The 25,141-nt window shown below is 38.0% G+C and overlaps 1 protein-coding gene and 1 pseudogene across 6 annotated transcripts in view; one reads left to right on the forward strand and one right to left on the reverse strand.

Moving 5' to 3' along the window:
* FAM169A (family with sequence similarity 169 member A) overlaps nucleotides 1-25,141 on the forward strand; it is a 107,752-nt gene that overhangs the window by 46,110 nt on the left and 36,501 nt on the right. For 4 of the 6 annotated variants that reach the window (XM_046000911.1, XM_046000912.1, XM_046000914.1 and 1 more), the window contains exons 2-5: nucleotides 10,911-11,045; nucleotides 12,540-12,639; nucleotides 13,143-13,228; nucleotides 15,272-15,443. In XM_046000911.1, coding sequence (XP_045856867.1) covers nucleotides 10,911-11,045; nucleotides 12,540-12,639; nucleotides 13,143-13,228; nucleotides 15,272-15,443 — 493 coding nt within the window. Of the gene's footprint in view, nucleotides 1-10,910; nucleotides 11,046-12,539; nucleotides 12,640-13,142; nucleotides 13,229-15,271; nucleotides 15,444-25,141 lie in introns of those variants that run through there. The other 2 variants (XM_046000915.1, XM_046000917.1) reach the window with 2 other exon arrangements.
* Nucleotides 11,439-11,752, reverse strand: LOC123938314 (annotated as a pseudogene).

The raw sequence follows: 25,141 nt of genomic DNA on the forward strand, positions 1-25,141 counted from the left end.
TTCTCCGATTGACTTATTTCACTAAGCATGATACCCTCTAGTTCCATCCACGTCGTCGCAAATGGCAAGATTTCATGTCTTTTGATGGGTGCATAGTATTCCATTGTGTATATATACCACATCTTCTTTATCCATTCATCTGTTGATGGACATCTAGGTTCTTTCCATAGTTTGGCTATTGTAGACATTGCTGCTGTAAACATTCGGGTACACGTGCCCTTTTGGATCACTATGTTTGTATCTTTAGGGTAAATACCCAGTAGTGCAATTGCTGGGTCATAGGGTAGTTCTATTTTCAACATTTTGAGGAACCTCCATGCTGTTTTCCAGAGTGGTTGCACCAGCTTGCATTCCCACCAACAGTGGAGGAGGGTTCCCCTTTCTCCGCATCCTCGCCAGCATCTGTCATTTCCTGACTTGTTAATTTTAGCCATTCTGACTGGTGTGAGGTGATATCTCATTGTGGTTTTGATTTGTATTTCCCTGATGCCGAGTGACGTGGAGCACTTTTTCATGTGTCTTTTGGCCATCTGGATGTCTTCTTTGAAGAAATGTCTGTTCATGTCCTCTGGGAATGGCTCCTTTTTACCCTAGAGATACGTGCAGAAGAACTTTCTGCGTTTTCATCTGCGTGTTGACTCTTCACATATTTGAAAGGCAACATTTTCTTGCCTCTCTTCCCCAAGACTTTCCTTTACTAATTTATCCCAATTCCTTCTCATCTATTTTACAATGGTATCTAGATCCTTTGCCATCCTGGCTGTTTTCCATTAGAGGCACTCCAGTTTTTCAGTGTGATTTTTCTTAAAATGTGATCATCCGAATGGAATCAAAGACTATCGATGCTTTCTGACCCATGAAGAGTGCAGGGATACTTTACCATCTCTGGATCTGGACAGTCACAACCTTAATAAAGAAGCTCTGTTTTACGGTTACTTTGCTTTCACTTTAGAAAAAGTTGCTCTTGGGGTGCCTGGGTGTCTCAGTGAGTTAAGCATCTACTTTCAGCTCCTGTCATGATCCCAGGGTGGGGGGCATCGAGCCCGGCCGGCAGCGTCAGGCTCTCTGCTCAGCAGGGAGTCTGCTTCTCCCTCTGCCTCTTTCCCTGGCTTCTGCTCTCTTTTACTCACACGCACTCTCTCCCTCTCAAATAAATAAATAAATCTTAAAAAAAAAATAAGAAACTTAAAAAAAAAGAAAAACTTGCTCGTGGTTTATGTTGAATCTACTGTTGTTTAAAGCTCAAGGTCTTATTTTGTCTCTGTCCTTCAGCAATGAATAATTTAAAAACTACAGTGTAACTAGTCAATTTCATTTTTTCTTTAGCTCTGTTTTGTTGTAATTAAAGAAATATTTGATAGGCATTTTACTTTTGTCAGTTTTTAATGTTTCCCCCCTTTTATTTTTTAACTTTAAAACCGTTGGCTTTGTTTCTTATTTTTGAATTTTTATTTATTTATTAATACTTTATTTATTTATTTGACAGAGAGAGATCACAAGCAGGCAGAGAGGCAGGCCCAGAGAGAGGAAGGGAAGCCGGCTCCCTGCTGAGCAGAGAGCCCAGTGCAGGGCTCCGGATCATGACCTGAGCCAAAGGCAGAGGCTTTAACCCACTGAGCCACCCAGGCGCCCCTTATTTTTGAATTTTTAGAAGCTATTTCATAGCATTTATATTCTCTGAGGCCTGAAGTTTTTACTCCTCATTCCTTCTATGTGCCCATTGTGAGGTGTGGCGGTACTGACTGCATGAGTTACCCACCAGCCTATCATATTACTCTCAAGTTTTTGATACTGCAGAGTGTTGCTCAGAATATTTTCATGCATGCACCTAGAATATGTCTAGTTGTGTACATGAGCAACATAATAAACGAAATCATTATTATTTCTCAAGTATTTGGATCCATTTACATTCTTTTTTTTGTCTTTTATGTATAATGTACTTACTTTTTTTATTTCTTATTTTTTATAAACATATAATGTATTTTTATCCCCAGGGGTACAGGTCTGTGACTCGCCATCCATTTACATTCTTACCAGCATGTCCAATTGGTCCTGTTGATTCACTACCTCTCCAACACTTGATAGATTTCTTAATTTTTGCTCATCTAGTAGGTACAAAATGGTATTTAATTGTGGTCCCAATTTACATTTTCCTGATTATGAATAAAGCGGAGAATTTCTTTAAAAAAGTCGGCTTTGTGTTGTGTAATAACCATTTAAAAATTCTCAAGAGGGTGGATCATAGTTATTGGAACAGGCATTAAAGTTTGAGGACAGAATATTGGAAGATTTAAAAAAAATCTTAATCCTGAGGAGTGACTAAACAATATGTTTGATGTATTCTAAGATATTTGTGTGATCAGAAATATCCCGGCTTATACTGTGGCCTTTTTTTTTTTTTTAGAGAAGGAGGTAGGGAGGGACAGAGAGAGAGAATCTTTTTTTTTTTTTTTTTAAATATTTTATTTATTTGACAGAGAGAGAGAGAGAGAGAGATCACAAGTAGGCAGAGAGGCAGGCAGAGGGGGAGGGGGAAGCAGGCTCCCCGCCGAGCAGGGAGCCCGATGTGGGGCTCAATCCCAGGACCCTGAGATCATGACCTGAGCCGAAGGCAGAGGCTTAACCCACTGAGCCACCCAGGCGCCCCTATACTGTGGCCTTTTGTGTTGACCTGGGAGCCTGGGCACCAGGTTAAATCCTTTGGAGACAGATTGCCTAAGTTTAGAGCTTGATTGCTGCTTACTAGCTGTGTGATTTTGGGCAATTTACTCAACCTCCCCACACCTGAGTCTCCTCATTAGGAGACTGTGTGTTAAGAATACCAGCCTCATAGAGTCATTTGGAGGAATCCGTGAGATAACCTGTAGTGCATCATGCCTGGTGCAAGGCAAACAAGCCAGAAATGATTGTGCTGTCATCATCATTGGAAAACACATTTGAGTTTTAAAAAATAATTATAAATGAATTTTTGATGATACTACCCCTTTATAAATTAAGACCTTCTTCCCCCATCTTTTTTCTTCAAGTAATCAAGTATAGACACATAAGCTTTTTTTTTTTTAAAGATTTTATTTATTTGAGAGAGAGTGAGAGCATGAGAAGGAAGAAAGAGGGAGAAGCAGACTCGCCGATGGAGCTGGGAGCCTGAAGTGGGACTCGATCCTGGGACTCCCGGATCGTGACCTGAGCCAAAGACAGTTGTTTAACCAACTGAGCCACCCAGGCACCCCAAGACACATTAAGTTATTAGTTAGAAGGCACATCAGGTAATTTGACCCAAATGGATTATGCTTCCCTAGAGTTCTGAGCCTGGTGGTATAGACAGATGAAGAAAAAGAAGTCACATTAACAGGTGATAAGTATGTTAAAAAGAAATACACACAAGATACTTTATCAGAGTTCCTTAACTTGTCTCCCTTAAGTTCTACCTATAAATCCATTATGTACAGCTGTGGGACAGATTATCTGAAAGTATAGCCTTGAATGTCTCTTTCCTGCTCAAGATCCCTTAAATTGCCTCCTGTGTCCCAAATAAAGTCCAATGCTTTAGTCTGGTGTTCTTGGCCTTTTATGTTCTGTCCTCAGTTGATTTTCCTTGTGTTCCTTCCACTAATCCTAATACATCTTAAGTCTTCTGGTAAATCCAACTGCTTGCCATTTTCAGCATGCTTCCTGGCTTCCACTTAGTGTGTCCCATCTTTTCAGAGGGTTTTCTGTGCCCTACCTGTTGAAGCTCCATATATTACTGCTTTTCATCCAGCAGCAGACAGACCTTACCTGTCTCATCTGTGGTGGTTCCTCCTCCTAGCACCATTGTGTGATTTGTTTTTACAAACTTTTGTTCATTAACTCATTTGTTCATTTATTCAGTAAATCTGTATTGAAGTTGGATAGGAAGGCTACTACTGTCACTTACCTCATTTTCTCCTAGGCTTACTGCCGGTGAGAGGTAAGAAAACAAGTTTTCTCAATCTGGGTGAGCAGACCATCTGAGGTTGCAAGAGGTTTGCAGGGACAGGTGTGTGGGGCCATGGAGTGAAGTGCAGAGTTGAAGCCTGAAGGGGAAAGAGGTGTGGGGAGCCTATGGTTCTGAATCTGCTTTTTCCAAGTTGGTATTGTACTCTGCACGTAGTGGCAACCCTTGGTTACATTTCTTAGTTGCCTAGTGAAAATACTAGGCGGTGGGGTGGTGGTCGTGGTGATTGTGACTCAGTAGAATAGTTCATAAATTGTATGCCAAAATTAAGCACCACGTTTTGTTTTGTTTTTGCATTTGTTTTGGGCTCTTAGATGTATTTCAAAGTGAAAGCATCAGTCTTCTTTGTGGTTGGAAATGAGACAAGCTTCTGTGATACTTTATGTTGAAGATATTTACATTTTGCACATTGTTGAGACTCCTGTTCGTAACAATTGCCTGTGTCCTTGAGTTTTACTGTGCCAAACTCCTGTTAACTTTAGTGAACACTGTAAAATTAGATCTGTTATGGGGTAAAGAAGCCAGGTGAAAGGATTTTAGTTGTTGCTCTGATGTTGAAAGACAAAATTTTATGGCATATTTATTTATTTATTTTTAAAGATTTTATTTATTTATTTCACAAGTAGGCTGAGAGATAGGCAGAGAGAGAGGGGGAAGCCGGCTCCCTGCTGAGCAGAGAGCCCGATTCAGGGCTGGATCCCAGGACCCTGAGATCATGACCTGAGCAGAAGGCAGAGGCTTAACCCAGCGAGCCCCCAGGTGCCCCTGGCATATTCATTTAAATAGTTATTTTGTTTTTGTTTATTTTGTTTTTTTTCTGAGTTTGGAAACTGCTTCTGTGAGTTTATAAGCAGTGTTTGGTAGTCCAGGTCATGAAGTACTAGAGTAGCTGGCATGTTCTAGAGGAAAATTTCAGCCATGTAAGCCCTGTTTTGCCTCTCCAAGGAAGAGCCCGCTGCTCCCCAAGTCACATTCTCTTTCCTGTGCGGTTTGGATGCAGGCACATAAACTCAGTTTGGTGTCAGATGTATCCAAGAGAGACTGCACGTTCATGTTTGAAGGATTTCTTAGATAAGACCGTCTTCCTGAATATGAAGAGAGAATTAATGTTCCTAGAAAGAAAATTTAAGACTTCTCCTGATAGTGTAAGCAGTCTTTAACCATCTTGGGACTCCTAAAATGCTCTACTTGTAGACTTTGAGTTGTGATAGAGAGTAGTTAGGCATCAAGCCAGACTGCCTGGCTTCACATACTAGTTCTGCCACTTTAACTGGAGTGTGTCTTTGAACAAGTTTCTCAACTGCTTTGTGTCTTAGTTTTCTCTGCTGGCAAGTGAAGATCATTAAATTCCTCACTTAGTGTGTTAGTGATAAAAACCAGGGGGCACATAGTCCATTGTTGGCTCAGTGATTTTTACTTCAAAAGATGATTTTGCTTCCTATGTAAAATAAAAATAAGCAACAAATATGAAATCTTTCCAACTTCCTGCCCCATTAGCCATAAACTTACAGGCAGTCCTCATCCATAGGTAGTCAACATTTTCATTTCTCAGAAGACAGGATTTGTGAGCAGCATTGAGCCCACCTGAGATTTGATAGTTGAAGTGGCTTTTTCCCTAGTTTCACTTTGTCATATTCAGAATCTCAGCTCTAGTACTGGAGAAGGATTTAATGTAGAATTCAGGGCCTTGTGTAGGGCAGGAGAGATACAAGAATAAAGGGTAAGTAAGATAAAGAGATCCTTGTGCTAATGTAGTACAGGGGCTAGGTAGTTAGGGATAAAATGATGTTAGGGAGAAAAGTGAAAAGGGAAGAATCAAGAGAAGAATCAAAATAAGGTTCAGAAACAGGCTTTTTGTGAAAAGCTTGAGAGCATTACCAATTATGTTGCCTGGATACCTAACCAATTTTAAATGTTGGGGAAACATCAGGAGAGGTAGGATCATGACTTGGATTGGTTGAGATAATTATTTTTTTTCTAAGAACTCTTCTAGCTCTAAAATATCTGTATTTTTATTTATATTCCTCTCCCCCGTAAAGCCTCTAGATGGTGATAATCTATAAGAATCTTAAAAAATTAGGAACTGAATTTATAAAATACATTCCTCCTTTTAAGAGTATAGTTGACATCTAATAATTAACCTTAAATAGGGCAAAAAAAATAGTAAGAATAAAACTGTTTTCTCTTTTTCATATTTTTCATATTCTCTTCCTAAGAGCATTTATTCTTTCAAATAGTTATATAATTTTTCAGGGAAAAGGGGTGGAATTATTAAAAGATGGTTGTAAAATAGCTGATGGGCATCTTAAAATTCTTACATAAGATATTAGTATTGTGTTTTTATACAACTTAGCTAGGATTAGTGAGCATAACATTTTCTTCATTTATAAATTAATTTGGACACTTTTTACACTTCATTATCCATTCTGCGTAAATTTTTTGATGAGTTAGTTTGCTTAAGGCAACACTAAGCTTTCTCATTCATGGAGAATCTAGTTAGCCCTTTGGTTTATCTCATGGGTAGAGCATTGACAAAATTTGATCTGACAGTTTTACAGTTATGTAACACAGAACAGAAGCTTAAAAACAACAAAAAAGAGGGACGAGTGAGTGATTTATCATAGCAACCTATATTTCTCTTTAGAGCCTTACCATTTTTCTCTTGCCTTTAAACTGTAGGAGACCCACCATAAGGCTAGTAATTTACAGTCATAAGTTAACCAGTTTTTTTTTTTATAAACAATTATAAACATTTAGAGGTGAAAAGGTCCTTAGGATTATCTTGTCCAGTTGCATCACATTACCAATGAGAATACAGAAGCTTAAAGAGGGTAAGTAACTTGCCCAGGGTTACTGATTTAGCTAGTGGCAGAGCTGATGGAAGAACCAGGGTCATACATAGAATTCCAATTCCAATTGCTCTTTTCTTGTGTAATATGTGAATAGAATATTTAATAACAAGGGAATTATTATAATATTTTATAAAATATTTCATATAACCATGACAAATAAGATTTTGTGTATCGAGTAAAAATGATAATATTGGAAGGTATGTTCAATTGTTTGGATTCCTGTTCTTTTAGCCCTACTAGTGGTATGACATTCTGTTTCCTCATCTATAGATTGGGGCTAATAGAAATATCTCACTGTAATTTCAGTGTGGTTGTCTCTTTAAAGTGTGGTATATGGTCACTTCTCAGTAAATGTTACTTGCTATTGTTAACTGATTTGTAATAATTTCTAAGTTCTTTCTTCTTCATTTAATTGCTATCATGTGATCACTTAGCCAATGAAACTGAGCACTGAGAGCAACTGATAATAAAAGTAATGGATTTAAGGACAGACTTGGAACCCAAAAACATTTTATAAGGAGTGTATGTTGAGGGGGAGGCTTTGGAATTAGAGAAATATTTTCTAATTTTTATTTTATTTTATTTTTAAAGCTTTTATTTATTTATTTGACGAGAAAGAGAGATCACAAGTAGTCAGAGAGGTAGGCAAAGGGGGAGAGGGAAACAGGCTTCCCGCTGAGCAGAGAACCCCGTTAATTCGGGCTCCATCCCAGGACCCTGGGATCATGACCTGAGAAAGGCAGAGACTTAACCCACTGAGCCATCCATGCGCCCCTCTAATTCCTTTCATTTTAAAAACTATGATGCTATAGTTTTTTGAACTGATTCAGGAGTCACAACTACTTAGTGGTGTTTCTCTCCTCAGTAATGCTCTTTATGCAAATTTCAAAGTTTTTAAATTGTTGGACTGTGGGAAAACAGAATTATTTCATTTTGTGTACATATGTGAATATTGTTTAATAATATATTATTTAATAATTTAATATTTAAAATTTAAAAAATGATTTAATAATTATTTTATAATAAAATAGTTATTTAATAATATAAGCCCAGAGACAACTATTTTTCTGTTTAAAAATGGCCATCTAAAGAGGTTTAAGAATGAAAGATAATGAATTTCTGTTTTTACACTTTACTTAATTTAGTCATGTTGTACTTGCCTTTGATTTATAATAGTATTTTCTTATGGTAAGCACTGCTATATCTATGGTGAAATGTTTTCTAAAATGTGCTGACATACTGGTGATTTAGGAGATTTTTTAGTGGTACTCAGGTGAACAGTTAAATGATGGTAGTTAGAAATTTTAATGCTGATTAGGAAAGTATATAATCTAATATATCACATTGGTGGTTTTATAGTTAAGGATGAATAAAATGTTTCTTAAAAAGTGAACTGAGAGGGCGCCTGGGTGGCTCAGTCCTTAAGCATCTGCCTTCCACTCAGGTCATGATCCCAGGGTCCTGGGATTGAGCCCTAGTCGGGCTCCCTCCTCAGTGGAAAGCCTGCTTCTCCCTCCCCTTCTCTCCCTGCTTTGCATTCCCTGGCTTCTGTTCCCTTTCTCACTGTCTCTCTCTCTATCAAAAAAACAAAACAAAAACAAAAACAACTGAGGTTCTCCTACGTGCTACAATATGGATGACCTTAAAACCTTAAAACCACTATGCTAAGTGAAATAAGCCATGCACAAGGGGACAGCTATTGTGTGATTCCACTTACAAAGTTCCTGGACTAGGCAAATTCATAGAGACAAAGAATAGAATGGTGGTTAGTAGGGATGAGGGAAGAGGGGATGGAGTGATGATTGTTTAGTCGATACAGAGTTTCTATTTGGGATGGTGAAAAGTTCTGGAAACCAGAGAGTGGTGATAGTTGTACAACAGTGGGGGTGTTCTTACTGCCACAGAATTATAAATCTAGAAATAGTTAAAATGCTAAGTGTTGTATGCATGTTTACCACATTAAAAAAGAGGAGGGGAGGAAAGATGAAGAGAGATGTGTGTATATTTTTAAAGAAGTGAATTGAGGGGCGCTTGACTAGTTCAGTTGGTAGAACATTTGACTCTTCATCTTGGAGTTGTGAGTTCAAGCCCCACATTGGGTGTAGAGCTTACTTAATAAAGAAAATTAACAGAAGTGATTTGAGAAATACATTAGTTAAATAGTGATAGAGGCATTTAACACCCTAGGAAAAATGTTAATGGCGGTATGCAAATTATTGAAGGTTGGGCAGCAGTAGGATTGAGGACAGATCAATGGCTTAGGGAGACCGGCTCTTGTTTCTGGCTCACTCTGCTGTGGACTAATGGGTGGGTCCACACATGACTCTTCCCTGAAGCGTATTAGATAAGAAACCAGGACATCCAAGACTGTTTACTGCTTTAAAATTGTCTTATTCTGGGCTGTGTCATTGGGCTCCTTATTCAGATCACCTACTTTGCCTATTTATTAGAATTATCTTCCAATAATGGAACCAAAATCATGCACTTAAAACATGACATTAGCAGTTAAAATCTTTTAAGAACCGTAATTATCATAGTAACAGTATATGAAAAAGAAAGAAAACCACCAAAAACTTTTGCTGTTTCAGTCTAATTTTTTCCTTCTACGTCCATTTCATATTCTTTATCTAGAATGCCATATTATTTTTGTATGATTATAATCAACTGTGCTTTTGTAGGCTAAGTTTTTGACAGCAGACTTCAAACATTAACTTGTTTTGTTCTTTAGATTATGATTACTGTTAACAAATGAAATTTTTATTTTTATTACTTAAAAAAAATTTTTTTTAAAGATTTTTAGGGGTACCTGGGTGGGTGAGTCAGTTGGGTGTCCAACTCTTGGTTTTTGGCTCAGGTCATGATCTGAGTGTAGTGAGATCACCCTGGCCTCTGCTTGTCCCTCTCCTCTGCTCCTCGCCTGCTTACTCTCTCTCTTTCTCTCAAATGAAAAAATCTTTGAAAAAAAATTGAAAGATTTTTAGGTAATCTCTTCACCCAAGGTGGGGCGTGAACTCACAGCCCTAAGATCAAGAGTCACATGTGCCACCTACTGAGCCAGTCAGGTCTCCCAGCAAATGAAAAAAAAAAATTTTCGATGCCCAGTTTGGGCTCCAGCATGGGTCTTGAATTCACAACCCTGAGATCAAGGCCTGAGCTGAGATGAAGAGTTAGAACTGACTGAGCCACCCAGCACCCCCAGCAAATGAAATTTTCAAATGTATTTCATTCATAGCTTGTTCTGGTAGCTAATTTTCAAGAGAGTCTTTTGAGTTGGTTTAAGGGAAATGGTGTAATAGTAATCTTTCTTGAGCTTCATCTAGTCAGTGGTATGGTATGTTAAATGTCTCAATATTTTACTTGGATTTAAGCTGGGATCTTGTCTGTAAGAGAGTAAAAACAATACATTCTCTTAACTAGCATTCTAATTATGCTTCTTTCATCTACTACTATTTGGTTTATCTTTTTAGTTTTACCTAACATTTTTTTTAAAAGATCTATTTATTTATTTTAGAGCTTGAGAGCAGGGGGAAGGGACAGAGGGAGAGAGAATGCTGAAGCAGATTCTCTGCTGAGCGCAGAGCCCCACGCAGGGCTCCATCCTAGGATCCAGAGATCATGACCTGAGCTGAATTTGAGGAATTACTCATTATTTTCTATTTCATTGCTCATTTTTAATATAAATAAATGTTTCAAATTTTTCTTATTTTTAAAGAGTTTGTTTATTTGAGAAACAGAGAGCGAGAGAGCGAGCGATCGCATGAAGAAGGAGAGAGGCAAGACAGATAGAGAGGGAGAAGCACATTTCCGCTGAGCAGGGAACCTGATGCGTGTCTTGACCCAGGACCCCGAGATCACCACTGGAACAAAGGCAGATGCTCAACCAACTGAGCCACCCAGGCTCCCCACAAAGTTTTCTTTTTGATGTCCATTTTCAGTCAGCAGGCTCAAATTGTTGTCTTTCTGTCTTGGCATATTGAAAGTGAAGTTTCCTTAAAGTGCAGTGTTAAAATAAGTTTTTTCTATGAGTGAAGAAAGATAACATTTCATATGCTGAAACATTTGTCCCGTGTTGGTTGTTGTAGAGGATGGCATTCCCTGTGGATATGCTGGATAATTGCAGTCATGAGGAATTGGAAAATTCTGCTGAAGATTATATGTCAGATCTAAGGTGTGGGGACCCTGAAAACCCTGAATGTTTTTCTCTTCTCAATATTACGGTAAGGTGTGCAAAAATGATTTTTGTCAACCTTTTCAGTTGAGTTTACACATGAAATCAGTATCTTATGTTTTAATCATTTAAAAATGTTAACTGATCACTTTGGAAATTTGCATCAGAAGACTGTTCAGTAAAATGGTTAAGTACTGATTGGTTAGTACAGCAGCATGATCAAGGCTTAAAAAGACACTCTATAGGTTATTGCTTAATATTTATATTTTGCCTTTAAAATTACATGTAAGTTGTTTTGCTGAGATGCGTTACTGTGTTTGAGCTAACTAAATTAAGTTTACTTTAGATTTGGAATTTGTGATTTTAGAAATTTTTTTTTTGACTATTATAAAAGTTTATTTAACAAAAAAGTTCAATATGAAAATGCACACGGACCTGATTTTTATATTGTAGTAGAATAGGTACTGTGGAGAGGGGACATGTGGAAGCAGTTGATTCTTCTGATGAACACGTCCATTGCATATACTCGTTCTAAGGCTTCTAACATGATGATACTATTTCGTCATATTACCACCATTCCGATATTGTTCTGTTGCCTACTGGTTTAGTTGCCATGTCCACACATTCATCTATCACAAGATTCATAAACGGATCGAACCCCCGTAGTATTCCTTGGACATGTCTGCCAACATTTAATATCATTGATAATTTCTTGTCCATAAATTTTTTCAACTCGGGAGAGTGAGCTTTGCTCATGGGGTCTACTTGGAGAGCTCAAAGATGCCTCCAAACAGAATTCGTGGCATCCCTTGGGCTCCCGCAGTAGGCCTGGCCTAGAAATTTTTTAATAAAAAATAATCAAAACATTGAATAACATATTTTTGTGTCACAAATCTTCCTTTTTCTATCAAACTTCCTAATTAGTAAGCATGATATATTGTGATAGAAAGATTGTTAGCATTCCACTGTGAACCCGATAGTTCTCTAGCCTCTCTAGGCCTCAGAGGTTTCTCCTAGAAAATGATGTTTAAAGGCTTCTTTAAAAGGCACCATATTTTATAAATTATCTGAATTGTAATATCTGTAAATGGGGAATTATGGTCAGATTAATGAAGGTAGAAAAATCTTAAAGTATCATATGTATCTCAGTGGAAAAACAAAGGTACCTTTCTGATGTCTTTTACTATAAAATGGAATCCCCCCCCCCCCGAAGTTGTCTGAATAACAGATGATAAACTATAGTTGTTTTTTAATGAGTTTATGTACCATATCATGCCTTTGTTTTTATTCAAGCGTGTGGCTAGAGCACAGTGGTAATATTTGTTGAAATAAACCTAAATTTTTTCCCCCAAGATAGTAAAATTCCTGCAAAAGGGAAGTCTGATTTACTTTTTTTTTTTGATACTAGAAATATCTTCTATGAAATTAAGTTACATAATTAGCATTAATGTAGAGAAAGTTTAATATTTTGGTAGAAGTATGGTGTTTTTGTCCTATATTTTCTTAACAGACTTCATTAATCTCTAATCAATTGTCATTTCAGATTCCTATTAGCCTGTCAAATGTAGGCTTTGTACCTCTTTATGGTGGAGATCAGACTGAGAAAATTCTTGCTCTTTTTGCACCTGAGGACTCACTCACAGGTCTCTTTTCTGCTTAATCTTTATCAATTGAGGAACTTTTCTCCAAACAATTAGTTTTTAAAAAGTAGCTGCATGAGGGGTGCCTGGGTGGCTTAGTGGGTTAAGGCCTTTGCCTTAGGCTCAGGTCATGATCCCAGAGTCCTGGGATGGAGGGCCGCTGCATCGCATCAGTCTCTCTGCTCAGCGGGGTTCCTGCTTCCTCCTCACTCTCTGCCTGCTTCTCTGCCTACTTGTGATCTCTGTCAAATAAATAAATAATATCTTTAAAAAAAAGCTGCATGAAAGAATTAAAAAAACTGTTTCAAACTAAATTTTGGAAAATAAAATTTTCACTTGCTTGTAATTAAATGTTTAATGTGTGAAATAAGATAAAGTGGTATAAAATGGGGCCACATTGTATAATAAAGTGTGGGTATATTTAAAGTTACCTGTATAAACTTTTTCAAATAATAATATTATATACTGTAAAGCTTAAGTGTTAATAATCATTTATTCTGTTTTAGCTGTGGCACTTTATCTTGCTGATCAGTGGTGGGCTATTGATGATATTGTGAAAACATCTGTCCCTTCTAGAGAGGGGCTTAAGCAGGTAACAAGATCCTATAATTTAAAAGTGTTTTTTCTGAGATCACTTCACAATGTGTTTCCCATAAACATTGATAATTGTTGAAATTATTGAAATTATTGAGTACTTTTCCATTTTAGCTTAACTAGGTTGTATTAAACCATTCGAGTTTCATTGTTGTGATGAAACTGGTAGTCTGATTGGGCTTCCTCAAAATTATGTGGTTCTAAAAGTATCAGAGAATTGGGTGTTGAAGAGCGAATACTTACGGGTCACTTGAACCAGAGTGACCGTATTGACGTTAGCTTCTTATTTTCTCACAGGGTAGAGAGAAAGTTGTTCTGTCTGTATATTTGCCGAGGTTCTCTGTCTCTAAGAGAGACTGACCAGAAAACTTGCCTATCAGTCGGGCATGTCAGGTGGTCTATTCAGGTGTTCTAATCAGTGGACCAAAGGGAGATCCTTAGTAGCATACTGCCAGACTTTCTCCGTTTTTCTGCCCCAGTCATCATTTTATTGTTTACTTAGAAAAAGACACAGTGGCATGCTGATCATTTCTGCCTGCCATAGTTCTGAATGGGAGAACAATCTGTGAAAGGCAGAATTAAGAAACAAAGAGCATGATGATAAAACATGATGAAAAGTAGTACCCAAGGGTTCAAACTGCACATGTATACCATGAAGAACAAGCTAAAAGAGCACATAGGAAGATGATTGGGCTTTAGTTAATTAGAAGTAAAACCAAGGTAAACAAAAAAGCTAATAAAAACACAAGCTTATATAGGCAAAGCCCCCACTGTCTTAGCAACATCTTCACTATTGAGTTCTGTAGTATCTGCATGTCCCAGTGGAGAGATTAAGGATGTGGGGCAGTTTCAAGGGAGAGGACTAGAATGGCCAGAGTGCCCAAAATTGCATTAGATGAGTCTTTTCCTTTAATTGTTCCTGTGGTATGAAATTTAGGGGAATGTCATGGCTTTCTTCAAATTTTTTTTAGGCTGTGTGGCTCCAGGGTATCAAAGTCTAGTCCTTGGCTGTGGTCAGCTCAGGATGAAGAAGACTTTTATACTAGTCAGAGCTGTTCAGGGAACGAATGGATTGTCCTGAAAACTAGTGAACTTTGTCATTTCCTATGTTGTTTGGTATCTGACATCCTCTAGTGTGTAGTATGGTTAAGGAAAGAGTAGAGTGTGTATAGTTAATGCTTTTTTTCCCTTCACTCACGTAATTAGAGGGCACTCTTGTGCTTCTTTAAGGAGACTTGAGGGGAAATAGACTTTATGGATAGAACTCTTGTTTTTAGTGATGAAAGATGTCTATAGGGGAAAACCCCATCATTTGATGTCAGAAAGCTGGTGAGGGGGTCCCAGTGACCATGTGGCCTTTCATGTAGGAAGTGAGGCTCTACTTCCATTCTGTGATTGCACCAAGTTTGTTTTTATCAGATTTGCTTATGCCACTGTCATCACTCATATGATCTAGCAAGAAAGGTCTGTGGGTTTGTGTGTGGGGTGAACTGGCTGTTCCTTATAGTTACACAACCAGGACATGACTGTTAAGTGAAATTTTTACCTGGAAAGATGAGAAGGGCCTTGCTCACCAAATAAGGTAATTGTTCTTAAAGTCTTAGAGGATTACATGAAGCTTTCTCCCCCCCTTTTTATTTACTATTGAGGCTATAGAAGTGAAAAAGTTGAAGCAGTAGAGGTGGTGGGGCAGCAGTTAGGTTGAGGGGAGACCCCAGATCTGGGCAATTGGAAGAAAAAAGAACACACTTGAACACTAAGGAAGGGATCCAGGGCATTGGTACATTAGAATCTCGTTTTACCTGTTTTAGAATTTTGCTGAGGCAGTATTTCATGCATAATATGTATTTGTAGAAATGGTTTTTACTCTCATGAATGATGGGTCTCATCTTTGTGATGAAGGGTGTAAGAAATCATTTTGAGTGTATTCAGAGTGCTTTGACTACTAGTCTGAGTGTGTGGAAGCAGGGAGCAAGGTAGGTAGCATTCTGAATGGTTGTGTATCATAACTGTTGTGCCTGGTGTCTGACTCTCTTTCCAGGTGAGAACTCTTGGGGAGAGAGTGGTTCTCTATGTTCTGAATAGAATTATTTATAGAAAACAGGAAATGGAGAGAAATGAGATACCATTCCTGTGTCACAGCAGTACTGATTACGCCAAGATTCTTTGGAAGAAAGGAGAGGCCATTGGGTTTTATTCAGTTAAGCCTACAGGTGAGTCTTTAAAAGTTATTTAAAGAAAAAAAAAGTTATTTAAACTATTTATTATGGAAACCTCCTTTTTAGACCCTATACTATATCGGTATCTTTTTGAGTGACTCTTTAGAGTTTAAATTGAGGTGATTTTACTTAATATTTCTTGGGAATATATCTACCTTTCTCTGTAAATGAGGGTTGTTAGGAAAGTCTTGAAGAACAAAACAAAAATAAACGTTTGACAGAGGGTAAGATTTCTCCATGTATGTGCAAAGAGAGTTGTGCATTGAGCCTCCTGTTCGACTGTCTTGACTCCCTACCACATCCTTCCATTATTTAAAGCGGTTGATTCCTGCTCTTATCACTATTCTGGGCTCCTTTTAAAATAGTTGTCTACCCGTGGACCAAATGCGTAGCCTTTGTCTCCCTCACGCAGCTGATTCAGCCTGGTTTATTAAGGGCAGCTTTGCTGATTACCATGAAAAACAAAATAATATATTTAGAGAATTCAAATAGCTTTGAAACTGTTAATCTATAAAGTTTGGATTTTTGATCCTAAGACCCAACTATATCCTATTCCTAAAAGATGGGTGGAGCTTCATTCTGCTTTACCTATTTTCCTGCCATTTCTGCTCCCTAGAGGTACTGGAGCCAGAAAGATTTAACTTGCTTTGATCCACGTACATATACACCCTACACCTTATAACTACCACAAAACAAAGTTGGCCTTTTCTGTACCTTGACCAGAAGACCTTTCATAGAGAACACTCACATTATTTTCAGCCTTCTCACATTTCACACCTTCCACATTTAGCCCTTTTGGTCAAATCAAGTCTAAAGATGATACTGAATTCACTGTTGGTATACAGAACAGTTGTGACTGATGCCTTAATCACATAATTAGTACACACTTAAGATAAGAGTTAGTAATAGTAAAAAAAAAAAAAATTTTAGTGCATGTAGTTGGTGAGAAGAAGGTCACTTTTTCCCAAAAATAAAAAAACCGAGATCTGTGTACTTTAAACTGGTTTGCTGTTTTATTTTTTTTCAAGATTCATTTAGAGGGAGAGAGAATGCACACCTGGGGGCAGGGATAGAGGGAGAGGGAGAGAGAGAATCTCAAGCAGAGACTCCCTGATGAGTACTTGGCCGGACTTAGGGCTCCATTCACAACCCTAAGATCGTGACCTTAGCGGAAATTAATGCTGAATGCTCAGACAACTGAGCACCCAGGTACTCCAGCTGATTTGCTGTTTTAATAAATACTTTGGTTCTCCCCTCATTTATTCTTGTATAAATTTGAAGTAGAATCAATTTATGTAACTTCAGAAAGATCATTATACAGTGGCAGGAAAATAATGTTGGTTAAATGGAAGCATTGCATAAAAGGCATCAGTTTTTTAAAATGTTTTAATTAGTTTGGGGTTGAGATATGTTTTAATTGCATTATGCTTTATTTTATACAAGGTAATTCCTAAGGTAATTGGAGGATTCCTCCCCTCCCCCCACTTCTCATAGTGGCTCCAGGGGAGTTCTTACTGAAACTAGCTCATAAATGTTGAGAGCACGTATTAGTCTATACTTATTTAGAGCTTAAAGGTACACAGTTAAAGGGCATAACATTCCTCTTTCAGTATTTCTGATCCGTACTTGATCCAAGAGTATGCTTCTCTTTCTGTCATGTGCTTTTAGGACTCCTCCTTTCCTCTATGACCTGGCCTCTATTTTTGCTTGTTGTGATAGTTAACTAAATTTTATATCCTTGAGTTTCCAAGTGCTACTTGTCTACCACTTTTAGCCCCTTCCATACTTCTCCACTAATTGCATTACCTTCTTACTGCTTATTTTAGTTCCTTCCCACTTTAAGCTCTGGCTGTTATCTATCAGATAACAGTGGAATTAGGTGTCCTTATACTACTAGCCTTTGAATTAATAACCATTTAATTCAGTCTAGAAGCATTTTTTAAAAGGGAACCCAGATGTACAATATTTTGAAAAAACTGTCCAAAACAAATGCTAAAACATTTGTGGTAGAAGTATTCCTAATATATGTTTCAGGGGAAAAAATTGTACCAGTAACAAAAAGATTAAATCTTTATTAAGCAGATTTGGCGTTGAATGAGAGCCTTATGGTATAGCTTACTATTTATGATTTTTTTTTTTTTTTTACTATTTCTGATTTTTAAATCGAAGAGCAAATCATTATATTGGGATCATCATTGGGATGTAAAAAAGAGCTTTGATGTATAAAAGGAGACTGTGGTGTCAAATCCCATTACAGTACAACTAAATTTAAGAAACTACATAAGTTCTTTTTAGCCTGAAATAAAGAGATCGCTGTGGGGGACTTAGAGATGTTTGTATGTTTTTGGGTTAGGTAGATGTCAGATTATTAAAAGAGTTCTTCACAATAGATTGTTGTATGAAATCTGGCACCTGACTCTAAGGGAGCTCACAGAATTGAATAATGTCATCATAACAAAAGGTTTTCTGGTCTCTTCTATGGTTATTAATCACTTTGATCTATAAAAAAAATGGAATAGGATTAATGCTAAACCTTGTCTCCTTCTGGTATTAAGTAATTTTCACTCATGGAATCATAAACCAAAAAAGAAGTGAGCTCCATTTGTTTCATAGGAGATGTATGTTTATATTTTTGTACAAGTATGCTTTTGCAGTGAAGAACAGTTGGATAATAAATATGTAATTCAAGTATAAAAATATACTACATCAGGATAACATTCTGTAGAATAAGTACAATAGAAATAGAAGTTCAAGAAAAAGGAACATATAAATTTTTTTTTAAAGATTTTATTTACTTGACAGAGTAAGATAACAAGTATGCAGAGAGGGGGGAAGTAGGCTTCCTGCTGAGCAGAAAGCCCAATGTGGGTCTTGATCCCAGGGCCCCGAGATCATGACCTGAGTGAAGGCATAGGCTTAACCCACTGAGCCGCCCAGGTGCCCTGGAAGATTACAAAATTCTTGCGTGTTAAGGAGGTTGGTTCAATAGTAAAGGAATAGTTTGTTCAGTGGATGATGAGGGTCATCAAATTAATATTAGTTTTTAGGGTCCATTTGATACATTTAGAAGAGTGATAAAACAATTTTTATCTTTAATTTTGTTTGTTAATTGAAAAGAGAAAAATAGTGTATTTACATAGAGCATCATGACAGACACCATGTTTACTAGATCACAGTCAATACCACCAGGAATAAGACCCATCAGTATCATGGACTCCTGATCTATAATGTACTAAGAAGGGCACAACATCATTTTTGGTATTTTTGCCCAAAACCCATAACCTTAATTTTATAATGAGAGGACGTTAGACAAAGCCAAACTGAAGGTTATCTACAAAATAACTGATTAGTAATCTCTAAAAGTGTCAAAATCATGAAAGACAAAGGTGGAGTAATTATCAAAGACCAGAACTGAAAAGATATTAAACTAAATCAAGTGTGGAATCCTGATTGGATGCTCAAACAGAAAAAAAGTGTTAGTGGCAAAATTGATGAATTTTGAATAAGGTCTATAGTCAGTAGTACATTGTCAATATTCATTTTCCTGTTTTGATAATAGTACTTTGGTTGTGTAAGATGTTAACATTAGGGAAGCTGGATGAAGGGTATATGGGACTCTGTATATTTTGCGACTTTCTTATGAGTCTAGAATTTGTAAGATAGTTTCTTAAAAGTTAAAAGTGGGTCATGGAAGCAGTCACAGGATTGCTTTTTTTCTTTGCAGTCTAATAGGGCTGTTGTGCTCTAAACAATGTACACATTAAAGTTTGATTAAAAACTAAAAGTGAACATTTAGAAAAGTGGAACTATATCCAGAATCTTACCAGTGTCTACCGCAAAACTGGCTGAACTTTTTAAGTCCTCACAGGATCTGTAATGATAAAAGGGCTGTGCTAACTACAGAACTGCTAATGAGAAATACCACATGCAGCTGAAAAGCAAGAAGCCCCTTTGTTAATTCAGTGGAAATTTTATAACTCTTTGCCCTATGTCAAGAAATAGAGAAGGTGAAAATTTGTGTAAATCAGATACTACATTTAATATAGATGAGCTGGAGGGAACAAAATTGAGGACACCCATTAGCTGCTGTTTTGGAATTGTCCATTATTATCTGGCTTCAAGTATGAACCATCTTGATCCAATTCGAAAACCGGTATTTTGTGAAAGCCCAATCAAAGAACCGTACAAAGGAAGCACAGTCTAATAAACAGGTACTGTAAATCATATTGTTGAGTCACAAGGGATTTACAATCACTGCTAAGAGACATGTTTTTGGTTTCTGTAATCCTCATTTGAAGTAATTCATAATGAAAGTGTTTTTCCCTCTCATCATTTGCTAGTCAGCTTTCCTTGTGATTTTTAGACTTTAACAGAGTTAGGTCTATGGTCTTCCCTCCTTTTGGACAAATTGCTCATGTCCTGTTCACTGAAATTCAGCTCTCTAGCCCTTCTGTTTAAAGATTTTTTAAAAAAGAAATATCAAAACTGATATAAAATGATAAAGACTAGTAGTACAGCTAAAGGCAAAGCATAGTAGAAGTTTGTGTTGGGACAATGAGGTTATATTGTAGGGCCTTAAGTCTGTTTAGGTGTAATCCTTTTTTGAAGGAAATGAGCAAAGACATGGGAAAGTTCCAGCAACTGTTTAGCTACCTGAAATGTGTCATTTGGAAATGGTTACTATGTTTGCAGGTGAATTTCTAGCCACCTGAAGGGCCACTTGCTTTCCGATAAGCATTCTCTTATGAGGGTGATTGCATCTCTTAGGGCTGATTGCATTGTCAGTGTAGACACAAAGATAGCTGGTCTTGCGTTCCTGCACCTTCAAAGCACCAAAACTTTTGTGGATAAAACAGGATATTACAGTAATTACATAACTACTTATAGTTCAGTTTGATAAATGCTGTATTTGAGGCATCAATAATAGTAGTGATTGAAAAATGGAACACTAAGTTTTGCCTAGAGGAAGGTGTCACTGAGAAAGTGCTATTTAAAAGTGGCTTTGGGGGCACCTGGGTGGTTCAGTGGGTTAAATCCTCTGCCTTCGGCTCAGGTCATGATCCCAGGGTCCTGGGATCGAGCCCCGCATCAGGCTCTCTGTTCAGCGGGGAGCCTGCTTCCCTTCCTCTCTCTCTGGCTGCCTCTCTGCCTACCTGTGATCTCTGTCTGTCAAATAAATAAATAAAATCTTTAAAAAAAAAAAAGTGGCTTTGAAGGGGAAGGAGAATGTCAGTAGGCAGAGAAGGGGGAAGGGAAAGAACAATCTTGGTAAACATATAAATGGAATAGAAATATATGAAAGAAGGCAGAGTCATGAAAGTTCAAGGTGTAGTTGGGAATGCCACCTTAGGTAAGCTAAAGGACTTTTAGGATAAGCTAAAGGACTAAAGGATAGCGATAGAGTGGGAAGAGGTAAAGATGGAGGGTCCTCTAATTTTATTTTATTTTATATTTTAAAAGATTTTATTTATTTATTTGACAGAAACAGTGAGAGAGGGAACACAAGTGGGGGGGGGGTGGGAGAGGGAGAAGCAGGCTTCCTGTGGAGCATGGAGCCGGATGTGGGGCTCAATCCCAGAACACTGGGATCATGACCTGAGCTGAAGGAAGACGCTTAAGGACTGAGCCACCCAGGCATCCTGGAGGGTCCTCTTATGAAGGGTCTTAAATGCCATAAAGAAGTTTGTTTGGAATTTCACTGGCAAAGAAGCTATCAATGAATTTTATGTAGAGATAACAAATATTTTAGTGAAGTAATTTTTTTAAACATTTACTTAGAGAGAGAGAGAGAGAGAGAGAGCACAAGCAGGGGGAGTGGCAGAGGGAAAGGGAGAAGCAGGCTCCCTGATGAGCATGGAGCTCACCACAGAGCTCAGTCCCCAGACCCTGAGATCATAACTTGAGCCAAGTTATGGCTGATGTTTAACCTACTGAGCCACCCAGGTGCCCCAGTGAGATAATTTTTTGTAGGGCTTTGTGATTGGGTAGGGAAACTGTGTTCTGAAATCAGGGAAGTCTGTTATTTGGGAGCTATTTTAGTAGTCCAGGTGAAAGAAGGACCAACACTAGGAATGTAATAATAGGGACAGAGAAGGAAACAGATTTGAGGGAGATTTTTGGGTGGACAGAATGCCCTGACTCTAATGTCTGTATGTCCAAAGGGAAGTAGAGTAACCATGATAACTCCTGGGGGTTTTGGCTTGGGTGCGTAAGTGGGAGGGTGTTAAGATTGGGAATACAGGAGGAGGACTGGATTTGGTAATACTGGAGTTCAGTTTTGACATGCAAAGTTCAATGATCCTAAGGGACAGTAAGTAGAGATACAATTTAAGAAGTGTAACTTTGATCACATGGGGGAAGTTTGGATTTTGACAAAATTCACTGTAATTTTATATATTTATTTATGATTTTATGGTTTTATTTTTAAATAATCTCTACACCCAACGTGGGGCTTGAACTCTCAACTCCCAAGATCAAGAGTTGCAGGCTTTACCAACTGAACCAGCCAGGTGCCTCAGAAGTCAGTGTAACTTTGAAATGTAGATGAGATCAGTCAAAACTCTTACATAAAGTGAGTGTTCATGAATATTAGTGTGAGGATATAAGTTACTGGAAACAGCTTGAGATAACCAAATGTAGCTGTGGAGGGAGTCTGCCAGCAAAAGGTACTGTCTGCTGTGATGTGCTCATTGATTTCCTGACAGTTAAAAAGGAAGTGTTAATCTACCAGAAGATAAGAGAAAGGGGAAAGTTAACTGAGGCTGCTGACTGTTCACCAGAGATTTGTGCTTTCTATTCTGTATTCTAGTCATTGGCCAGTAGCCGCCCAGTCAGGAATTATGTTTTCCTCTCACTTTCACAGCTTGGTGGGGCTGTGTGACTAGTTCTTCCTAAGGTAATGAGAAGTGATACGTATGGTGTTGGATCAAAGTGGTTAAGATGCATTCTTTTCCTCCCATCTGCTGAATGCGGTGAATTGTAAACACCTGGTCTGTGGAGAAGCCATGAGACAGAAGGAACCTAAGTTCTGTCACTTTGGTGGGCCCCAGCGAACCATGTTTCCATTATGTAGATGCTTGTGCCCTCTGCTCGAATCTGGGCTGTCCCTGTGACATGGTTTACCAGTAGAAGGCAGCACAAGTGACACTGTGCTAAACTTTAAGAAGGCCTGAGTGTTTGCATTTTGGGACTGTTAGAAGCTAAACATGTAAGAAGTACGGCTACCTCAAGGCTGCCATGTGGTGAGGAAGCCCAAACAGCTGTATTAAAGAGAACTGAAGCTGTGCTTCCAGTCAGCAGCTGATACAAACTGTATCTTGTGGCAGTGAAGCCGTTTGGACTTTTAGCTGTTTCAGTTTCCCATATACATATGAAAGTTGTGATAAATAATGAAAATTTTTGTTTTCAGCTGGTACATTCTGGGATGATTTGTTGTGCTGCAATAGGTAACAAACTGTTCTTGGATTATGGTGCCTCAGAAAGACATCCACTCTGCAGTAGCACCTGTGTGGGACTGTTACCTAAGTAAAACCGAGTCTTATATTAAGCTTTCCATATTGGTTTGTTAAAACAGCTGACGTTGCTATAACTGATTTATAAAACATCAAGACTGTGATGAGAATACTTGTCTTGTGGTAAATGACAAAGTCTCTCATGTAGGTATAATCACATTATTTGTTTAGAATTCACATTATGCATGTGTTCTGTGGAGATAGTCACCTACTGATGCCTTTGTGAGGCATTAAACCAGTATTTATGAAGGGGAGGGAAGGCATACTCCCAGTGGACAAAGAAGAAATAGTGATTTCATGAAGAGAGAAAGTCACTCAAGTGTGGTAGAATGTCTGTGCTTGAATTTGAATAGATCCTGAATAGTTTTGTGAAAATTTATTCATCTTTCAAAAGCTGTTTTGGAAGATGCTATATAGATAGGGAAGGAAAGAAAAGGGGAAGAAGGTGAGTAGGAGAAAGAGCAAGAGGGAGAAATTGAGAGAGAGTAATAAAAATTGTGTAGACTCCCCTCGTAGAGCTTAGATTCTAGAGGAGGAGTTGCTGGTGAATAGGCAAGTAGACAATGCTATGAAGAAAACTGAAGTAGGTAAGGGAGAGTGTGTGTGTGGGTACTGTTTTAAATAGAAAGGTCAGGGTAACCATCTCTGAAGGAAGTAAGGGGATGATGAGATAAATGAAGTTTCAGGAGAAGAGGTTTTGAGACAAAGAACTGAAATGGAGAAGCCCTGAGGCAATAGTGAGTTCAGGGTGTTTGAGAAATAGCAAGAGGGCCAGGGGCTAAAGTAGAGGGAGTGTGTGATACAGGGATGGAGAGGGGCAGGGCTGTATCCTGAATAGTCTTATAGGCCAAGGAAAGAGTTGGAATTTATTCTATGGGTAATGAGAATTCGTTGGGTTTTGAACATGGGCATAACAGTCTGATTTGCCTTCAAAACCCAATTGTTGTGTGAACAACAGGGAGAGGGGATACTGAAATTGAGTTCATTGAGTTAAGAGGCTATTGCCCTGGTAAGAGGTGATGGTGGCTTGGACAAGGGAGATAGGGTAGAAGTCGTCATATTTGAGATTGATTATGAAGCTAATGATGCAGGATTTCTGATGGATTGTACACAGGATATGAAAGAAATGAGTTAAGGGTGAATTCTTGACTTCTTGCTATAAACAGCTGGGTGGGGGTGATGAGATTTCCAGAAAAATTCTCCAACTAAGGGAAGATCATATTTGGGGAGTATCTGTGAAAAATCTGATTATAAATGATTTATTGGAATGACACATAAATTACTTTTTTTTTTTTAATTTTTAAAAATATTTTGAAGATTTAGAACGTTTTGAGAGAGTGAGCATGTGTGTGGGAAGAGGCAAAGAGAGGGAGAGAGAGAATCTCAAGCCAACTCCCTGTTTAGCACGGAGCCCCATGCAGGGTAGTCTCACTACTCTGAGATCATGACCTGAACTGAAGCCAAGCGCTGGCTACTTAACCGACTGAGCCACCCAGATGCCTCTGTTCTTTTTAAATTTTTAAAAGTTTTATTGAGGTAGTATTCACATTCCATACAGTTCATCCATATAAATCATACAGTTCCATTTTTTTTTAGTAGGTTCACCAAATTGTATAACTGTCATCATTATCAATTTTAGATCACTTTCATCAACCTCAAAAGGAAACCCTGTACTCACTGGCAGTCACTTTCAGCTCCCTCGGCACTGGCCTTCGGCAACCAGTAGCTTGTTTCTCTAGATTTCTGTCTCTGTAGATTTGTCTGTTCTGGACATATAAATGGGATTATATAGTAATACAATCAGACACAGTAGTTTCTTGTGTCAGGCTTCTTTGACTTAGAATACTCTTTCCAAATGTCATCCATGTTACAGCATGTTGTCACCACTTTATTCCTTTTTAATGGCCAAATAATATGCCCTATTGTATGGATGTACCAATATTGTCTTTCATCATTTGTTGGACTTCTGAATTGCTTCTACTTTCTGACTATTATAAATAATATTTCTGTGACTATTTGTGTACAGGTTTCTGTGTGGATGTCTTTTTATTTCTCTTGGGTATATACCAAAGAATGGAATTGCAGGGTCATATGGTAACTCTAAGTTTAGTCTTTTGAAGAGTTGCCAAATGGTTTTCCAAAGTGACAGCACAATTTTACATTCCTTTCAGCAATGTTCAG

This window comes from Meles meles, chromosome 3, assembly GCF_922984935.1.
Source record: "Meles meles chromosome 3, mMelMel3.1 paternal haplotype, whole genome shotgun sequence".
NCBI lineage: Eukaryota > Metazoa > Chordata > Mammalia > Carnivora > Mustelidae > Meles > Meles meles.